At 39.5% G+C, this 21,928-nt stretch overlaps 1 protein-coding gene across 1 annotated transcript; it reads right to left on the reverse strand.

The window, feature by feature from the left end:
- Positions 1-1,830: 1,830 nt before the first annotated feature.
- Positions 1,831-2,782, reverse strand: LOC119807374 (olfactory receptor 9A4-like). Its single transcript, XM_038319400.1, is given in 2 exon segments — positions 1,831-2,587; positions 2,589-2,782. Coding segments are annotated over 2 exon segments (951 nt in total).
- Between the last annotated feature and the right edge of the window lie 19,146 nt (positions 2,783-21,928).

Here is a 21,928-nt window from a genome sequence, read left to right on the forward strand (position 1 = left end):
ATTAAAAAGAAAGAGGGAAAGAAAGAAAAAAAACTTCACACATCCACAGAAATCCATATATTTCTAGAAAGACAATTACAGCAATTTCTGGGAAAAAAGACAAAAAACAATATTCTGGTCAACCAAATTCATATGTAATGGATGCCCAGTAAGATCAACAAAACTGACTTATAGTTAGAAACAATTACAACCAGCAGGAAGTGGTAGAGTGCTAAATACCAAGTGAAAAAAAAAATACAAGGTCCACCTGGGGAGTGGAAATAGATGAGGAAAGTGGAGTAGGCTCCCAGATAAGGTGACTCCTTGTTCCCAGAAGACACTGCAAGAACTAGAGGGAAAACAGAGGGACCAACATCTAAACAGGACCAATGGGGAAATGAGGAGGAGCCAGAGGCTCTGTAATTATCCAAGTAAGCATCTGTTTAATGAACTTGAAGCCCTAGGCCTCTCCCATCCCAGCTGGATAAAGCTATTACATTTCCTTTTACTGTGGCTTGATCTTCTGTCTTTCCCAGTGCTCAAGTCTTTGTGCCAGGTAATGAGCATAATGAACCTTTATTTGACCATAAGTACCCTGATTACATAATAAAAGCTAAAACTAAAACTAAACCTCTATTCAGCAAAATTATTTATCAAAATGTAGGGCAAAGAGAGGCAATCCCAGACAAATAAGAGGACTGGTTGCTGGCAGACCAAACTTATGGGAAGTGTTAAAGTTCTTCAATCTGGAGTTGAGGTTCAGTGATCCAGTGCCTGCCTAGCAAATGAGTGCCTGGGTTTCTATCCCAGCACACGCATGCGCGCGCGCACACACACACACACACACACACACACACACACACACACACTTCAGAGCTGGTAAGATCTACTGAGTGCCACCAAGTAAATAAACTCCTTCCTCTAACATGATGCAAGATTCCACAACTACTTTGTTCAAACCAGTGTCTTGAACTGTCTCTCATTTTAAAATTCTGCATAAGAGAAGTCTTTTGAAAGGTATCAGAGACTATTCGATTTGAAGTTAGAAATCTTAGACTGGGATAAGTTTGAAGAGATATGGCAGTTTCAGTAGCTGTGACACACAACACTATCTCTCTAAAATTTACTATTTAATTTTTATTTCTTTTTTGTTCTATGACTGACTAAAAAAGGGTCAACTTATGCAATACTTGGAAGTTTAGGGACAGAAACCCTTCCTTTTTATATACTCAAATATTTTCTTCTGGCTCCTACCAAAATTTGCCAAAGGAAAAGTTTGCCATGTGCCTCGTCTATAGTGTTTCTGTCAGTAGGCAAACAAGGCTACACTCACAATCTTGTAGCTATTGATCCAGAATTATCATAATATGATCCAAAATAGAAAGAAAGAGATATGTCTTTAAAATGTAGATAGACATCTTGTCAAGTAATTGCACTAAAATACAGAGACTGTGTTAGCAGAGTTGATGAAGGACCAGAGTGTACATGTTTATCTCTGTGCTCTGTCGACGACAACTCTCACACACCATCCTTCTTACCATTTTCTTTCTCCTCAAGGAAATACATCTGCAGAGAAAGATCATCGTTAGTCTAATAGGATGCCTTTGAAACTCTGTTCCCATTCTCGAGTTCCTCCAGCATCTTCAAGAACACTTATCCTGTGCTCAACAGCAGAAAGGGGAGGACACAAAGTCTGCAAGGTACTAGTTAGCATAAAAAAATCCATCTGACAGATGTGCCTTGGGTAGATCTTCCATGACTGCAATTTGCACAAAGGATTTAGATTTTATAGCATCTTTAATGGAATAGAAAAGTTTAAATTTCCTAGGTTTTAAAAAAGTTTAAATTTTCCTAGGAGAAGAGCTCGTTTCTGAAGAGCAGAGGGCAATGCTTCACTCCATCTCTAAGGGTGTCTTGGACTTTATCATTCCGAAGAGTGAAGATGAAGGGGTTCAGGAGAGGGGTTACCACAGACACCAGTAACAAAGCCACCCTGTTGTACTCGGCTGCCTGCGTTTGCTTGGGCTTCGCGTAGAGGAAAAAGCAGCTGCCATAGCCAATGGTAACAAACGTGAAGTGGGAAGCACAGGTGGAGAAGGCTTTCTTCCGGTCAGAGGCTGAAGGAATCTTGAGGATGGTGGAGATGATATAGGTGTAGGAGACAATTGTTGGAATTAGGGATCCAATAATAATGAAAACAGCCATTAGGAAAAGAATGAACTCTGTGAGAAAGGTGTCATCACAAGATAGTTTGAGCAGTTGACCTCGGTCACAGTAAAAATGATCCAACAGATTTGATTTGCAGAGAGTAAATTGGAATGTGGCATAGACTGGCCAGATTTCAGAAAGGAAACCAAATACCCAGGACACAGTCACTACCAGGATGCAAGTACGACTGTTCATGATGACACTATACCTCAAAGGGTTGCAGACCGCCACGTAACGGTCCACAGCCATTGCTCCTAGTATTGCAAACTCAGTAGTCCCTAAAGAGAGATAAAGGAAGAGTTGAACAACACATTCAGTCAGAGAGATTGTCTGGGTTCCAGGGAGCAGCAGTCCCCAAAGCATCATGGGAACAATTGCTGTTGTTACCAGGATCTCCAGGAGAGAGGTGGGCAAGGAAAAAATACATGGGGGACTGTAGACGTTTATCAACACAGACGACCATGATGATGATCATGTTTCCCAACAGTGTCACTGAATAGAAGGAGAAGAATATGGTAAAAAGAACATGGCGTAGTTCCTGGGACCCAGGGAAGCCTAGCAGGCAGAATTCTGTAGCACTAGAGAGATTGTCCATCACTAGATTTTAACTTTTGTTTCCAAGTTTGAAATCTGTACCAAACTAATCCTTCTGGTCATGAGATTGTCCTTCTTCCTCATGGATTAACTGTACCAGAAGACAACAGCATTCCAGACAAAGGTTAAAGCATAGAACTTTGAATACCTGTTTGCCACAATATCACACAGAGAAATCCAGAGGCCAACAGGACAAAGGTCGGCGTTTAGGGCCAGTGTTCTTGCCATCCTCAGATTTTAAAACATTTCAAAACATCAATATTTCTACATGAAAACTCTGGGATGTTGATGATTTCTCAAGGCAGAGTCATTTTTTTCTAACCTTGTTTTCCCTCAAAAGCCCTAAAAATAATGAAAGATGACAGCTGGTACAGTTAAGATGCCAAAATATCAGAGGCTTTGTTTCTTATTTCTTTTATCTTCTTAACTGTCACCCCCTCAAAACCTTCTTTCCAAAACCCTTCCCCAAACAAGACAGCATGCTTGTCAGTAAACTCCACTTTTCTTCATAGTACTTATTACCTGATATCATGAGTATAACTATTTATTCTTCTCCTTTAATATTAAACAACACAACAAAGAAGCAGACAAGTGGAAAATCCCTACCATGTGGAATTTATATTTAAGGGGAATATATGTGTTTAAAAATGCACAAAGAAAGTAGAATACATAATAATTAATTCACTCATAGTACCCTGTAAAAAAGATGACTAGGAGATTTAATTTTATTTATTTTTCAATTATGACATTAGAATATTAATTCTATGAAAGCAACATCTTCAAACCAGTGTTCTAAGACTGGAATATACAATTTACAATATATAACTTATACAATTATTTATATAATGTATTTTTGACCCCCATAAGCAGTTTGGGATTTTTCAGCTGATGAGTATATAGGTGGGTGATATAAGTCATTCTTGTCTGGGACAAGTCTAGCACAACCATATCCCCTCAGCCCTACACACCTTAGCTTTGCCTCCTGTCTCCCTGCCCTTCCTTTAATTACTCTCTCGATTTCTCAGTGGCTGTTTTACTAATGGACAGGCTCAGACTTCAAGGCTAGAATGGTTGGAAGGGATCGATATCTGCTGTGCTTTCATAGCCTTTGGATACTAGCAGAAAATGAAGAAAACAGACAAAGCAAGGAGAAGCTCTCTGATTAGTCTTAGAGCAGCACAGGGCTAAAAGAGCATGCTGTGTGAAGGACTTGGGCTTATCCAGTCCACTCTGCAGCTTCCTTCCCCCGTCCACAGCTCCATTGTCTTCTGCTTTTACAAGACATCCAAGTCCCAGATGGCCCACCCCCAATCCCTCTAGCTTCTCCTTCACAGAGGCAGAACTTGAAGAAATCACTGACCCCTTCAGAGGGGCTTTATGTTGCTTCTGATGTTCTATGGACTCAACAGAAACAAATTCCTGCCTGCCTGGAACCTACACTCATGGTGAGGAGAGCGGTGTGATCTACAGGAGCTTAGGAAGAAGTCTAGCAATAGAAGTCCTGTATAGATTTGAGAATTTGTTCTCTTCCCTCCCCCCACTTCCCTCCTTCTCAAGGGATCTTAGTCACTGAGATTTATCTTCTTAATTAACCCAAGCTCAGTGAGTTCCCTCAACAATCCATCTGGGGAGATATAGGGAAAAAGTTTTAGTTATCTTTGTTCTTAGCCAATTAGGTTTCAGAACTTTTCTAAGTCTTTTAGGAACAAACCCTGAAATCTTGTTGATGCGGCACTTCTTAATCTAAGGTTGCCTTCCCACCAGGACCCCAAACCTGTCGTCTGGAATGTGTGTCAGCCTCAAGCAGTCCCGTCTTCTCAGTTCATTATCTCAGGCTCCTCCCATGATCCTAAGTTTTCAGAACCCGAATCAGCACCATCCATGACACTGCAAATTTTTCTGGAAAATAAATGCTGATATTTCCCAATGCCTATATCCCAAGCTCAGTGAAAGCCTCCATCTGTAGTGGGAACTGTGCAGCCTAGTCTCAGATTCACCTGTCCAGTGGGTTTCCTGGGGACAAGGCACCTGTGGAAAGTTCTCTCACTTGGCAAGGACAGCATCGAAATTTGCAAAATTCATGCAACTTGCAGGCTCTTTTCTCCCTCATTATGTTGGTGATTCTTTGGGCGGTTTTCATTTCACTTTGTCGGTCCCACATGCAACAGCTGTAATTTTCTCTGAAAATTCTGTTCTTTCTTGAGTTATTTTCCCCCAAGACTCACCAGGACCTAATGTTTCTCAAATCTTTTTATCTGGAATTACTGATTATAACTCCTAATCCTGGAAATTTTTCTGACTCAATAGAGACAGGTACGTATGAAAAAACAGCACATGGAACACTAACCATTTCTCGCAGTTCTGGAAAGGGGAGTAGGGCCTGCATCCACGAAATAAGGAAAAGACTTTGAAATGCACATAGTATCTACTGTTGAGAGTAAGCTCCTCAGACACCAAGCACACAGAATCAATGAGAGGATATAGTATTATCCAATGGGGAAAATGTAATGTAAAATATGGCCTGATAGATCAATCTCTTACTCTACAGATGAGCTTATATTGGCGAAAGAAGTATGGTATAGTAAGTAGGGTAAAGAAGGCCTTATCGAAGTCTGCCTTTCACAAACTGAGACACTGTTCCCTCTTATAGAAAAGGGAACTGTGTAAAAGCATATCTTGCAGAGATGAAAGAATAGTTTGGGTTTGAATATTATTGTCCTTAAAGCAGTGAGTGTACCCATGTCTATTACTTTTTAACTTTGTAACCACAAGTAGCTGCCAGCTGACATGTGTGTTGAGAGAGCAGGATGTGTCTGGCTTGATATTTAGTTAAGCCTACAAAAATGCCGAACTCTTTGTCTAGCTAAGATTATGTAGGGGATGGGAAAATGTATTTGAGGAAGCATAAAGGGGAGCAATAGGTGTTTTCATAATGATTACGATGTATTCCTTAAATATGATGTATTTCTTAAAGTCAAAAATAGTAGCCAATAATAAAACTGTTCATGTAACCCTGCTAAGAAAAACTCTGTTGAATTATGAAGATGGCTCAAGCTATTTGGGGCCACTTGAGTACAATCCACCTGGTGGTCAGAAAGGGGGCCAACACCCTCTCCCTGCCTGAGGACCTGTACCCAAGCCCAGGCAGGCCCCTGGCATATGTATGTTTCCAGTGGATTGCACAGTACTGTGACTGTACAGAATATTGCGGAGAAGCTCTACCAGCAAGTCTACTTACACACTATAGAATGCCTTGGATTTTCCCTCTTCTAAATATATGTACGTCAGCATGTGCTTCAGCGAGATTCTTGCCATCACTTTTCCTGTGGTGTGTTGCTGAGTCCCAGCTGGACCACTTCCAAGTGGGGAGAGCAGAAGGAAGCCTCTGCAGACAGCTATGCTCACAACCTGGAGGAGCTGACAAAATGCAAATCAGAAATCTGTTTGGTGCTGGAGAGAGCAGAAAATGTGTGCGTTATAAAACATTTGTCTGAGTTTAGGTTCTCATTTTAAGTATGCCTATTCATTCTGAAATGTCAATTGGCACCTAAGGGGATAAATTGGGAATAATTTTCTTTCCTGATTTTTTTACATTGCTAAAGCCCAACCAGCTTGCTATGTAATTTTAGAGAGCATTTCTAACTATGGATCTCCATATTCTTTTAAAATGAGTGCTGTGAAAATCTGTTGAACAACCTTTCCTCTCTCCTTAACAACATGTAAGAGACATAGTTCCCTAAAAACATGTATTATTGCACCCTTTCCTTTAACATAATATTCAGTTATACTCATGTTTGATTCTTCACTGGCAAATATATTATTTATCAATTTCTGTGGTTTTCTATGGGTTTTGTTTTTAAATGATACCTTCAGTACTCTTAGATATTTATAAATATATACACAATTAAAATTTTTTTCAGGAATAAATTTCTACCGTTGCAATTTCTAAGTCAAAATGTAGAGGAGTTAAAACTATTGCTTTCATCTGGTGCAAAATTACATTCCAACAAGTTTGGATTCATTCCCTTTTGTACCTGACCCACTATAAAGTGAGGTACAATTAAAATTTTGTTTTAATTATGAATTTTAGAAAACAAATTAATGTACCCTAGTAAAGAAACCACTTGGTGAAACTGATAAAATGAAAAATCTTTTGATCAATAAGAAGTACCTAAACTAATTCAAAAATAAATAGAACTGAATATCCTTATGTATGTTAAACAAATGAAATTCATTGCTAAAACCTTCCTACACAGAGAACTGCAGATCCAGATGGCTTGACTGATATATCCTATCAAATATTTAAGTTAAAAAAATCAGGCGAACCTACACTTCTAGTCTTCTAGCAAGTTGAGAAGGGAACACTTTCAAATTAGTCTCATTAGGTCAGAATGATCTCTACACCAAGGGCATCACAGAAAATCAGTCTCCTTAGCAATATTAGAATGAGCACAGGCGAGCATGAAAAGTTCCGAATCTAGCAGAAAGCAAGGACAACCCATAGTTAAAGTGTTGTGACTTATCCTAAAAATTCAAAGCTTATTTAACATAAAGTGATAAATCACGTAATTCAGCATGTTAGCAGAATCAAAGGAGGGAAACTATATTGACCATTTCTTGACGGTCAGGAAGAACACAGGAAGTAAATGCACATCCACTCATCCAGAGTTCTGAGCAAATTAGAAACAGAATAAATCTTCCCTAAACTGTTAACTAAAGCCAATAAAAAAAACCCACTAACACTAAATACCTCCAATTTTATTAATGAAAGACTTAATACTGTCCTTATAATTTGGGAATTGACTTGAAGATCTCTATTCTGAGCACTACTATTGAACAATGTATTATAAGTTTTATCCAATTCAATAACATAAGAAAATTAAATAAAAACCTTCAGTTAGGAAATAAAAAGGAGATTATAATTTATAAATGAGAAATGAGATAGTCTTAAAATTTGAGATCCATAAATCCACTAAATAATAATTATCAAAGTCACAGAATAAAAGATATATGTACAAAAACCTATAATACCTCAGTACCTTATCAATTTATTATAAATGAAAAATATTAAATATGAAAGCATGAAGAAAACTGAGGGATTTACTTACCACACTATATGTAAAACATATATCTAACATTATGAAATCCTGCTGAGACAAATGAGACCTAAATAGATGGTCAAATATTCTATTTTCATACATTAGAAGACTCCATAATTTTAGAATATGCATTCTTTTCAAATTTGTATGTAGAGCAAGTGCAAGGTTCAGTTAGAACCTTAGAAGGCTTTCATCATATTTAAAGGCTGTCTCCAAAACTATATTATATGTGAAAAACCTATAATAGCTAGAATAATCAAGAAAAAACTGGAGGTTATGATATATAAGTTTAATAACATAATGCTACAGTAATCAAAGCAAAATTATTTTGGCACAAAATTGTGCAGGTGCAAGAATATATTGATAAATGAGACACAGTCTCAAACACTTCAATTGACTGTACACAGACTAAATATCAGTACATGGAAGGGGCAATTAGAATTCTTATATATTCTTTATTGGAATGTGCAATAACACAAATAGGCAAATTTAAAATTTAATACACACCTGCTATGTTACTCTTAGATATTTTCCTAAGGTAAATGACAACACATGTCCCATGAAAGACACATTTAGGAATGGTGACAGCAGCTCAGTCCATAAATAACTCCAGTGACTCAAATAATAACAAGTATATAGACAAATAAGCTGTGGTGTATTCATGTAGTGGGATGCCATCAGACCATTAAGAGTAATGAAGTATTGACAGAAGAGTTATCACGAGTCATGACAGGTATTTGAAACGCTATATTAGACCAAAGACTGAAACTATCAACAATCTCAAAAATAAAAATAAAATCTAATGTAGCAAAAAGCAAATGATTAGCCAGGCATGGAAAGAGACTTGGAAGGGGCACCAGGGAAGCTTTTGCATGCTCAATGTATTCTACCACTTGATTGTGGTATAGACAAAGCATGTGCAGAAATACATTAAAAAAAATCATTGCAACTTGAACTGAAAGCAGCATTATTTAGTGTATATAATTTATCCCACATTAAGTTGGAAACATTTAAAAAATAAATACAAACATAACAAAGGGTTTTTCTTATCTTTGTGGAATAATGGGGAGAGACATGAGGTAAAGGTGGGGGAGAAATGAAGGCAACATTGATGAAAATAAAAAAGCTGTTGAGGGGATTTCCTCCCCTCCCTCCTTCCCTCCCTCCTTCCCTTCCTCCCTCCCTCCCTCCCTCCCTCCCTCCCTCTCTCCCTCCTTCCCTGCGTTTCTTCCTTCTTTCCTGCTTCCTTCCTTCCTTCTTTCCCTCCCTCCCTCCCTCCCTCCCTCCTTCCCTGCCTTTCTTCCTTCTTTCCTGCTTCCTTCCTTCCTCCCTCTCTCCATTTCTCCTTCCTTCCCTCCTTTCCTTATTTCTTCCTTCCTTCCTCCCTTCATTCCTTCCTTCTTTTTTGTATGTGTCATGTGTGTGCATGTATGTGAGTATATGTGTGCGTGTATTCTATGTGTGTGCTCACCTATGCATATCAGAGGTTGACATCAAGATGCCTTTTCTCTGTTGCTCTCTGCCTAATTATTTTAAGACAGGATCTTTCACCTAGAGCTTACCATTTTGTTTCAGCTAGAATGGCCGGCCAGCAAGTACTTGGACTCTTCCTGTCTCTGCCCCTCTGTCCTGGGATTTCATTTTGTGTCACCATGGCCAGTTTTTATATGCGTGTTGGAGATCTGAACTCAGTTCCTCATTTTTGAGAGCAAGCACTTTACCCATTGAGCATTTTCCCAGCACTCTGGTGAGCCTCTGCAACACAGGCGACATCAGTTCTCTTGATCAAAATCTTTCTCACTGACACCAGGTTAAAGCCCAGTTTCTATAAGGCCCCGTGTGACATGCAGAAATGATTTTCTCTAACACAATCCAGCACCAATCCTACTCTACCCAGTGTCATCCATAATCCCTGACACGAAACCACCTCCTTCAAGGGCTTTAGCCCATCTTGTTCCTTTGACCACCCTCCAAGATTTACATAGTAACACCAGGTATCGAGTAACCATCACTTATGCAAGTATTCCCTGTAATCTCTGCAAACATGCCTGAGGCCTGTAGTCGGGTTTTCCAGTGTTCTTAGGATAAATGCTACAGTGTTTTGCTATGACTCTTCACAGGACTAAGATATTCTTTTCTTCAGCCCACAACTGGAAAAAAAAAATCTCTTCATAATTAACGTGTAAAAGAGAGAAGATTCCTCAAGAGTACGTGTTTCATCTAAGACTGCCTGCACCCAAAGCCCCATTGATTCAGACAAAGAAACAGCCAGATACTGACTTTCCGCTATGAGTACCAATTCAGGAAAACTGTAAAAAGTCTTTCTCGCTCTGAACTTCCCATGGATTGACACCTCTGAGACAACCTTGTTACCTTGCCCACAAATCTCCCACACTTCCAAATCTTAGACAACCATGTAGTTTCCTTCTCACTAGTCATCACTACATATGTGCACACACATGTATGCATGCACACATGCGTATATCTTTTCTTTTCTTTTCTTTTCTGCTACTTCTCTTTTTTCTTTTTCAGCAAGGGTCTCACTATGTTGACCACTCTAGCACCAAACTAAAATGTGTGGTTCTTCTGCCTCAACCTACCAAGTAATAAAATGCTTGTTAGATTACTTCAGTCTTTATCAAATATGTTTCATTAAAGAAGGTATTATATTTACTCTGTTCATTGATACATCCTTACAATTAAAAAAAAACAGTTGTTATTAAAAAAAAAAACTATTCTTTCATACACATAGTCCTAGCACTTGGAAGTCTGGGGCAGAAATATCAGCCCAGGTTAAAGTTTGGCCCATAATACAGAGTATGGTCTAATACCTCTTGGGCTACAGAGTAAGTAGGACCTCATATCAAAAAGGCCAAAGAGAAACAAAATGTTCTTGTTAAATTTTCTTTAATATCAATTTTGAGTAAGATTTATTTCCTATGTTTAAAAATAGTTATATAGTTATATTTCTCCTTAATGAATGGGTTGGTTTGCAAAAGAACTTCAAATAAACCTTTATTTATGATGCTTTTATTTTTCTGTTATTATGCATATGCATAAATATTTCAGCATTATGAGGTTTCATTTAACAGTCTTTAAGGCTCCCGGAAGCTGTGTTTTCTTTAGAAAAAGCCTACATTCATGCTCCAAAGTAATTTAAAAAATATCTCATTTGCTACTTTTTACATCCAAATCTGTTTGGACCATCTGGAATTTATTTTTTTGTAAGCATGAGCTATAGATCCTGGGTTGTTTTTTATTACATGTTCTGACAGTGCTATGCGTATGTTTAGGACAAGGTAATGGAGGAAGGAAGGCAGGGACAGGAGAGAGAGAAGGAAAGGAGAGAGAGTGAGGGGCAAGAGAGAGACCTTGTTTAGAAAGTTGCCATGATGAAAAACAAAAAAACAAACAAACAAAATACTCCTCTATCTACAGAGATCTACAGACAGAGATTAGAATGGCTAACAGTAATAATGAAGATCAAAGAATGTCAGCAATGGAAATGTTTTTCAACAGTTATCTTTCATGTGGTGAATCTGACAGTCAAGATGAACTTGGTGACTTGTTAGGTTTTATGATGACGATTTACTAGCCATAATTTTAATGTGAAAGCAGACATTCTTGACTCCCAAGTCAACCTATAGGTTGGAAAGAGATGCTATCAGCAGGGACTCATGCCCCACACTGTGAGAGCATCAACTGAACTAACTTCCAAAGGCTAAACCTCCTAGAATATTTCTTAGAAGAAAAATTCTTTATGCATTGGTCTGATAATGTAAACCAGGTATTTCCACTCAGTCCTGGATCCTGGAAAGCAAAATGTATCCACTGGTACAATAGTGGCATGGCTACTTCCGGGGTAACCACCCAACTTCGATTGGATATGAGACCTGCTCCATAGGAGAAAATTCATGCCCAGGACTATAAACATGGCCAAAAGCCCATGATTGGGAAGTTCGTACACCTAAAGGAGGAACATACTCCTGCTCTTTTGCTAAATGGTCAAGTTGTCAAACTGCCTTTTAAATATTATTTGTATGTCTGTATGTCTGTGCTGCTGTCAACATTGGTCACAGAAGCTTCTTTTGGTGGTGGCTAGTTGTTAATATTGAGACTCGTAACTGGACTGAGAGCTCAGCCTTCAGTGGGACATCTATAATAACTCCCTTGCCACCAAGGCTCAGGGAATATTATGGAAGAAGGGGCGGAAAGATTATAAGGAGGATAAGATGAGAAAGAATGTTGTAAAATGGACATGGCATGGCTCCTGTATTCACACGCTCACAGCTACCCATGATTACCTATACAAAACCCATATAAGATCGAGTTAATATTCCTGCATAGTTAAGGAGGGGTTCATGAGACACCACCCATAGCTGAGGAACTATTGGCAGGTTGGTTATGCTTTCGTGGAAGCCTACACACCCATGCACATACAAGGAAGTACTAATTGCATTCAGTAGGTTGTAAAAATATACTTTTAAAATATTGGAAATTGTAAAAGGGATGGGTGATGGCAGTTGGAAGGGAGGAGTGGGAATTGATATGATCGAAATACATTGTATAGATGCATAAAAATTTCAAAGAAAAAATTCTTTAAAATATTTAAAAACCATTACTTGAAACAAAATTCTTTCTTTGAATTGAATAGATCACATATTACCATAAACTAGATACTCAATAAACAACACAGTAATGAACATGGATTGTCTTTATAAATAACCAAAGTTTGTGATATTATGGACACTTACTCTCTGAGCTAGCGTGGCTTACTACAATGTTAGCACTTAGGAGACTTGATGGGATGGTCTGAGTCCCTGTGTCCTCACAGATGAGTTTCTTCAAGCTGCATGCTCTTGCTTGGTCTATAACACTGAGTACATGGTCCAAAGGTCCAGCAAAGGCAAGAAAGAGCTAGAGAAGAACGTCTACTAAACAAATATCGACTTGCTCCTCCCAGTTCCTTAACATTTTTTTTTTTTTTTTGGTTTTTCGAGACAGGGTTTCTCTGTGGCTTTAGAGCCTGTCCTGGAACTAGCTCTTGTAGACCAGGCTGGTCTCGAACTCACAGAGATCCGCCTGCCTCTGCCTCCCGAGTGCTAGGATTAAAGGCGTGCGTCACCATCGCCCGGCTCCTTAACATTTTTTAAGTTCATATTTCAGAAGACATGTGATCACATATACCTTACACATAATTTCTCATTTAATTTTTAAAACGTAAATGGAGTATTACTATTCCCATAATATTGGAGCTATTTTTATGGGATAAAATTCCCAGTCTTTATATGGAATGCATCTAGTCAATGAAGCCTTAAGTGAACATCTACTGTGCAAATGTATATTTCAAAGCCAAGTCAAAAGTCAAAACACACGCACACACACATGCACGGCACACATGCAGGTGCGCACACACTGACACTGTGCTTTTAGAGTCATGGGATGAACATGCTTGGCCTCTGGGTGCTGTCTGAAAGAAGAGGTACATGACATTGTTAAGCATAATGTCAGCATCACACAAACCAGAAGAGTTCTCGCTTTCCACAATAAGAACCAAATTGGAGTACTTAGATCTTATCACCAGGTTAAAAGTTCTAAAAGTCCACAAGACTAACATTTTTTTGTTTGTTTGTTTTGGGGAGCAGGACAAAAACAGACAGGGACAGAGGAACAGAGACAAGGAAGATGAGCAACATCAGGAACACTCACTCTAGGAAACAAAGTTCGGCAGGAGGAATGTTCTCTGAGTTCCCTGTAGACTCCAGTCTTCCAGGTTTGCTGCCTCGGGATGCAGAGAGAAGTGCTCTTTCCTCATTAGAGACTCATTCTAAAGTTCTGGTGCATTTTAGTTTGTGAAGTCATTTCTGACACCCCAGTGCCAGGGCCTTTTGCTCCACACTTACAGCCGTGTCTTTATGGCAGAACCTGGGGAGCAGAGCAAGAGGCTCCAGTGGTAACCCTGGGCCAACTCCTCAAAAAACATCTTTCTGTGTTTCTTATGCACTGACCAATTTGAAGACAGAATGATGTGTTAGGAATGGATTTAGATCCAGTCAAAGCTGAACACTGAAGTTAGACCTGCTGTTTAATAGAAAGTCTCATGCTTTTACTGCTTAAAGATCAAACCCAGTCCCAAAACACAGAGCTGTGGGAAGATCCTCGTGGTCATAAAGGAATAGCTAAAGTGTATCTCCTTGGTGCTCCATTGTCGAGTATATTGTTTACAGACTCATTAAGTTAACTAGATTAAAATGTGCAGCCTGAAAGAAATATGGTACTGTGCACAGATAGGGACATAAACACCATCGCACGCAGACACCCACATAACTTTCACATTAAAGCATAGTGAGATTAGAAGGAATGGGAAGGATAATTTTCTCTGTCAGCAGTAATGACCCCTATTAGTGAACTCGTCCTCTGTGGCAGCCATTATCCAGTTCGAAGTGCATAATATCGCCATTGTTTCTATTTTACAGTGGAGGAAATTTGGGTTCCAAAAGCAGTGATATCGGCCAAGTAGCAATTAGTAGTGCCAAGATTGAAACCCCGGGGAGTCTGGGATCCATAGTGTCAGCTCCCTCTCACACCAGAGGAAGCAGGATCAGGCAAGAAGTGCAGAGGGGTGCTGGCGCACTGAGAACTGCCCAGCTATCTGTGCGTGTCTCATTACATCTTCTGAGCATTTAGAGCAGCACCACCCCACCCGTCTTTCCTGGCTCCCAGAGCTTGAGTCCAGATGTCTTCATACATTCTTCCGGCAGTCACTGTAAGCATGCAGCAGATGGCCACCCCCACTGGATCTCAGTATATCACCGCTCTCTTTGGTCCACACACTGAATAGCTTTGCTGCTGAGAGAGAACTGGAGATAAGACTCTGTGAGGTTCTCAGCAGCAGGGCATCCAGAGAGTCTTTCCGAGTTTCATGGGTAGTGTTCTGTCCTGTTTCTGGCCATGCCCCAGTCACTAATAACATCAAGTCCATTTGAGGATTTCTGGATGACTTCCATTAGTTCTGACCTCCTTTCTTTCTGCAGTAACCTCCAGTGCCTCAGGGTTCTCGGTTCCTTTTGCCCCCCTGCTTCCTGGTTGGTTGTCTGGTCTGCTTAGGACACGGCTCCAGCTTTCTGTCAGCAGTTCTGTGTTTATTGTTTCTTTTTGTTTTTCTCTTATCTAATTGCTGCTCTTATAACTCTGTCTCTGGGGTCACAATCCCCACTTTGCTTTCTCTGTCATCTGTTCTCTGAACCTCTGCTGTCTTTATCTTTGAACACAAAGAGCAAAAATGTAACACAGTAACCGGGAAAGCAGAACGGGGTGAACAACCACAGCATTTGCTGCTGTGCACTCACGCTGAACAAACAAGCAACTCAATGGTTATAATGCTTAGAACAACTGGGTTTATTTCTCACGAAAGCCACATGTGTGTCATTGTCCAGGAAGCAGTCTGGGCTCACAATTATCCTCGGGGAACCAGACCAACAGAAGCTTAATTTTAATACATTCTTCTATCCACAAAGAGAATGGTGGATCAAATCCTGACTCCTAAGGCTTCTGCTTAGGAATGGCCTACATTGTGCCCACCCACATCAATCTCACCCAAGCAAATCTTGACTACCCCTGAGCTTAAATGAAGCAAATTCATGTGGTATTCCTACTGAGAAATTACCTTCAGGAAGGCCCACAGTATGAGTGAACCCAGGAATGCTGGGTTTAATTTTCAAGTAGTCTGGGTAATTTCAGTGAAACTGTCTACTATTGGGGTCATTGCATTACCATTCTTGGTGTGAGATAGAAGAAATGCAGTTTATAGGCTGGTAAAATTGTAGCTTGGATTTCAGTCCTCGATATATGATGACCTAGAACACAGAGCTTTAGTGCTCTATGGAGACTATATTTTTCTGTAAGAAACTAATATAGAGATTTTCAAGCCAGGTGTGGTTGAGCAGATTCCTAACATCTGGGAAATGGAGGCAGGAAGACAAGGAATTCAGTCACTTATGTTTACTTGGTAAGTTCACTGCCAGCTGGAGCTACTTGTTATCGTATCTCAATGTGCGCGCGCACGCGGACACACACATACACATCAATTGCTTGATTACTGTAAGTCTAAGAATGTGAATTCCTTTTCTATGTTTCTTACAATCTTCCCAAATAATTAGCACAATATCTTCTTTTATATAGTGAACAATAAATGAAGGGCAATTGACTGGTTATGTGAAGGTGGTATTTACATTAAGACGGTAAAGCAAAACAACAGAGAAGGTTGAGACTGAGTCTTTAGGAGCAAACTTTATTCACATTAAACCATGGCAATTGATTAATTATTAATAGCATTTAAAAATTGAAAGTGATTCTTGTCAGGTATAAGGACTGTTGACATTTATCATGGCTAACACTGGAGTCCAATGCATTCATGATATATTTGCCTTTCCCTTATTCTTGCCACTTTCTTATTTTGACAAATTAGAGCATTAATGAAAATATAGCTTTTCCCCCACTGCTCTGCACATGAGGGTGAAAGCTATCTGTAGAAAGAAAACAGATACAAATGGGATGACTCTTGTATTAGCTTAGAAAATCCTTGCAGATGAGAGAATGCTTATAGAAATGAATTATGGAAATTTCAAGGGAAAATGGATGACTCTGAAAAATTGACATTATCAGATGATACACAAACAAAAATTCATCTCACGTTTTAAATGATGCATTGCAATATATGTAAAATACTAGGTGGGCTTTGTGGTTTTAAAATATATGTGACAAGGACATCAAAAGCAGTTTGTAATTTAATGTCCATTTTATATGTCTCAGCAAACAGTCTGGGATCAGTCACAAAGGGTTAAACTTGGCAAAGCAAGATGGTTCTGAGGCTTTGTAATGTGTATATGAGATGGGGAGATGAGGATTTTATTATTATAAATTTTATTTTTATTAGCCTGAAAATAGTTAGGTTTCATGATAACATCTTTCTTTTACGTAATGATTTTTAAAACTGTTATTGCATCCTAAACATTAAAAATAGGATTCTAAAAGGAAGTGCTCTTAATGGATGGTTAAAGGTGATCCCAGAAGTCATAGATTTTCAAATCAGATTCCAAGTACTAGGCATAATGTGACTGCCTTTAAATTATTGGCCCTAATTGGCCAGTTTGTGGGATCACTAGCAGTGGAAACAGTATTATCCCTAGTTCATGAACTGGCTCTTTGGAACCCATTCCATATGGAGGGATACCTTGCTCAGCTTAAATACAGGGGGGAGGGCCTTGGTCCTACCTCAAGTGATTTGACAGACTTTGTTGATTTTGCATGGGAGGTCTCACCCTTTTTGAGAAGTGGATGGGGGATGGGGTGGGTGAAAGGTGTGGGAGGAGCAGGAGGATGGGAGGGAGGGGGAACTGGGATTGTTATGTAAAATAAGATTGTTTTAAAAAAAGAAGGGTGTATATCTAATAAGGTCTAAAACTGTTATTGATTTTGAAAAGAAAAAATATTGGCTTGAAGTCCTAGAATTCCCACAGCATTCCATAAAGTGCCATTGTTCTTGGCTGTCCACCAAAAAGACAATAAGACTTCACTTCTGAAAGCAACACACATTCTGGGAAAGGGATGCAAAGAAATCAACCTGAAACAGATCTGGACCGTTTTCTCTGCTGGCTAGCTCTCACACCACCAGAAGGTGGGATGCAAGGAGTTGGAAGGAAAAACTCACCGATGATAACACCCAGCTGTAGATCCTTCAAGCTACAAACTGAACTGTATGAGACACGAGGCCCACTAGTGCAATAGTGGAATAAATATTAAGCCGATAATCAACCACTTCTTCATTGGTTTGGAGTCACATTCCATGGGAGGGAATATATTCCTGGCACTGTAGATCTATGCCTATGACTAAGGTAGCCATGGGCCCTGTGGAAAATCAACCACTGACATTTTACCGAGAGGACACGTAGTAAAACTGCCTTCTAAATATTTATAACTGTAGAGCAGTACAGCTGTCATCCCTAGTCAGGGAAGCCTCCTTCGGCAATGGGTGATGGTCAAACTAGAAACTCACAATGACCCAGTTGATGAGAAGAAATGAAGGCTGAGGGCACCACCACAAATGTCACCCCCTCCAAGACCTTGGGAGCATCTCAGAAGAAGACCTGGGAGAACCACAGGCTCTAAAGATGGGTAAAGGTGCACTTAGGTCCTTTTTCAGTTATGACATGGTTACTGCGATCATGAACACAACAGATGTGACCACCTGCATCAAACCTAAAAGAGCATTTGTAAAAGAATTTTGTTGTTGTTTCTCCTGGCTTCTTTGAGCCCCCTCTTCCATCACTATACACTCCTACTCTGAATGGTCTCCTTCCCAGTTTCATGTCACCTGTGACCTTTAGCCTCCTTCCTCTCCCTACTCCAGGTTTGCAACACCACGTGTCGCCATCTGCTGGTCTCCTACCTAATTCCATTCTTTATCACCAGTCTCACGGCTCTTATTCACGTACACACAGTGAAAGTTGGGATCCATATAAGAGAGAGAGCATGTAATGTCTGTGTTTCTGAGACTTGGTTACTTCACTTAATATAAACTTTCCAGTTCTAATTCATTTTCTTAAAATGTTTATAGCTTCACTTTTCTTAGTAGCTAAATAAAAGTCCGTTGTGTATATTTACCTCATTCTCATTATCTATTCTTCAGTTGATGGATATCTAAGCTAGTTACACTTCCTTGCTGTTATAAATATTGCGGCAATGATTTTATTTGTTCTGTGTTTTTTGTCACGTCCATGACTCAGGTGATAGATTGTCACAAGAAGCAATATGTCTGCCTACATTGGACATGGACTAAGAAGGGGTGGCACTGTGATAAGAATAACCTGGATTTTGAATGCTATAACATCTTCCTCTCAGAAAAGGGAATGAAAAAGAAGAGGATGGTTTAGTGACATCTTTTCTCTTCATGATCAGAAAGCAAAGTAGCCTGAACATTAAGACAAGAAAATGTTGTTGGCTTATTGTAACTGCTTTTTAAAAATGTCATTCATGTTTTGACCTTATCCTAAACCACAACAAAAGGATCGTATCCTTCTTCTATGACTTGAACTGTTTTGACAAGTACAATGTGGCAAAAGTAACACCTTGATATCTTAGGGCAGTATATAAATGTTATTCAATGTTGCTGGGCCTGGAGAAGTGAGTTTGTGATTAAGAACACTTGTTTGCTTTTACAGAGGACCAGGGCTCACTTCCCAGAACCCACACAGTGACTGACAAACACCTGTAACGCCAAATCTGCGAAATTTGATACTTCCTTTTGGCACACATGGGTACCAAAATACATGTGATGCACATGCATACATACAGGCGAAAGCACTTATACACAGAAATCCTTTTTAAAAAAGTTACTCAATGAGAAAAGAAACCAGCACAGATCCAGACTAGTCCCTCTGAATGTGGGTGACAGTTGTATGACTAGGGCAGACTGAGGTGCTACTGACAGTGACACCAGGATTTATCTCTACTACTTGTACTGGCTTTTTGGGAACCTATTCTCTTTGGATGGATACTTTGCTCAGCCTAGATATAGTACAGAGGGTCTTGGACCTTCCCCAAAGCAATATGCCTTACCCTCTCTGAGGAGTGGATTGGGGGTGAGGGTGGAATTTGAGGGTAGGTGGAAGGTATGGGAGGAAGGGAGGGAGTAGAAACTGGGATTGGTATGTATAATTTTAAAAAAAAGATAGTTTATTTTCTTTTTTAAAAAAGAAAAGAAATTATTTTTAAAACACAACAAAAAGAACAAAAAAGGTTGCTCAACGTTAGCCTCCTTTTATGAAATGTTTCATTTGGTAACCATTTGCCACCATATAAAGCATTCAACAACCCTGAGTTCACCAGGCCAGTGAGGTCATGAAGTCTCAGCCCCACTAAACTTTATTTGCATACCTCTCCTTGAAGTATCACACAATGGAAAGAAAGCATCTCGAATCCCCCAGAGTACTCACCCAACACTGAAGACTTTCCATCTAGCTGCTTGGTATTGGAGACTCCTGTTGATGAGCTCTCATCCAAATACTTTATGCAAACATTTTTAAGACATGAAATAATCATTGATGTTTTGAGCTACTAGAAATTGAGAGTTGGAAATAGCCAACATATAACTAGAAACCACCACTTCTTCCTTAACCGCATAGGGCTTTGCCTACCATTGTGCCTTACAAGGATTATTTAGCTTTTATTAGTCTGTTAATGTGCCAGAGTTGAGGGGTGACAACCTCCTCCTACCTCTATCCAGCACAGATCTGCAACAATGTGCTGAGAAACCACTGGATATGAGGCAGAGATACAAAACACTATGAGTCAGAGTAATAGCATGGATCTCTGGGAGCTAGCAAATGTAATGAACATAGTATTCCTGAAGCACATAAAGAAAAGAGAGGAAGGAGTGGTAGCTTGACAGGTGAAGGCCCATTCTGCTATGTCTGACTACCTGAGCGCTGTACCTGGGATTCTCGTGGTGGAAGAGGAGAACTGGCTCCCGTAAGCTGTTCTCTGAGATCTATGTGTACACCATGTGATGTGCACATATGCCTGTGAACATAAATACACAGACTGAATAAATGTAAAAATATTGACAGAATATAAAACTCAGAGACTTTCCCTCTTTTTATCAACAAAAGGAATTAAATTAAGTAAAGGTTCCAACTACCAAACAGGATCATCATTTTCATCTACCCCTTCTCTACCACATCACACTCACATCACTCCAAGTTTGTTTAATGGAGTCATTTAGAGAAAAGCATAGATGAGCTTCAACGATATTGAGTCCAAAATTCATTGTTGGTATCCAAGAAAAGAGGACACCAGAGAACTATTTTGACTAAATAGTCTGGCACAGTGTAATGAGATAGAATCTGATAATACAAGTTAAAAATGTCAAAGAAATATGAACACTACCCAGAGAAGAGAAGTAATCATCACTATTACCAAGGTGTGGATCCTGTTAGCTACAATAACAGCTAGCCTGGCAAGATATGCCCACTGGTGCCATAGTGGCACGATTGCTGAAGGAGTAACCAAATACTTTATAATTGATTTAAGACATGTTCCATAAGATGAAAGCCACACCTGGCACCATTATCAAGCCAAGAACCTATGTCAAGGCAGATTAAATACCTTAGGAGAGCACCTACTACTATCATTCTGCTAAATGAACATAGCATTAAAACATACCTAATCATCTGCCATTGTATCCACAGATTAAGGCATCTCTCGACTCTTATCACAGAAGCTTCTGTTCGTAGATGCTGATAATCAACACAGTGACTTAAAACTAACTGGATAAGATGCAGAGAGCAAGAGACTGCAGAATCTTCAGCCTTAAAATATTATATATACTCCACCCACACACATAATCTCAAGACTGAGCTACCAGTAAGGAAGATGAGGTAAAAAGAGTATAAGAGCCTGAAGGGGCATGGTCGATCGGCAATTATGATTAACCAGACTAGCTTTAATATATAATATTCAGCTTTAATAAAGGAAAGAAAAGGAAACTTACAAAAGCCAAGGTTCCAGCGAGGAGCCCAGGAAAACAAAGAGAGCAAAAAAAAAAAAAAAGCACACGGATGTTTTTGAAGGTATTCGGAGCCCCAGAGGGGTCACGCCCCTCAGACAAAGAGATTGGTCAGCTCCCCCATCAAGAGCCAGATATGGTGGTGGATGAATATAAGAAAACAGTGTCTCCTGATGTAATAGGACAGCTATAAATATACACTCACAGTGGTTTTGAAACCATTAACAAGACCTATATAAGCCAAAGTTAGACCAAATCCCATCATAGGTGTGGGAATTAGACATGAAGCGCCATCGTTAGCACAGTACTATTGACATTTCTTAGCTGCTGGGAGAAGGGTCAGACTTCTATAATCATATGGCTCTTGATAAGTAGGCCACACTTCAGTCGAAGGCCACATTTGCAAGAACATTTGACCAACACAAATGGCTATTAGTGTGTGTGTGTGGGGGGGGATTATACAAAGTCAGGTAGTGGTGGAGGA

Source organism: Arvicola amphibius, chromosome 2 (genome assembly GCF_903992535.2).
Source record: "Arvicola amphibius chromosome 2, mArvAmp1.2, whole genome shotgun sequence".
Lineage (NCBI taxonomy): Eukaryota > Metazoa > Chordata > Mammalia > Rodentia > Cricetidae > Arvicola > Arvicola amphibius.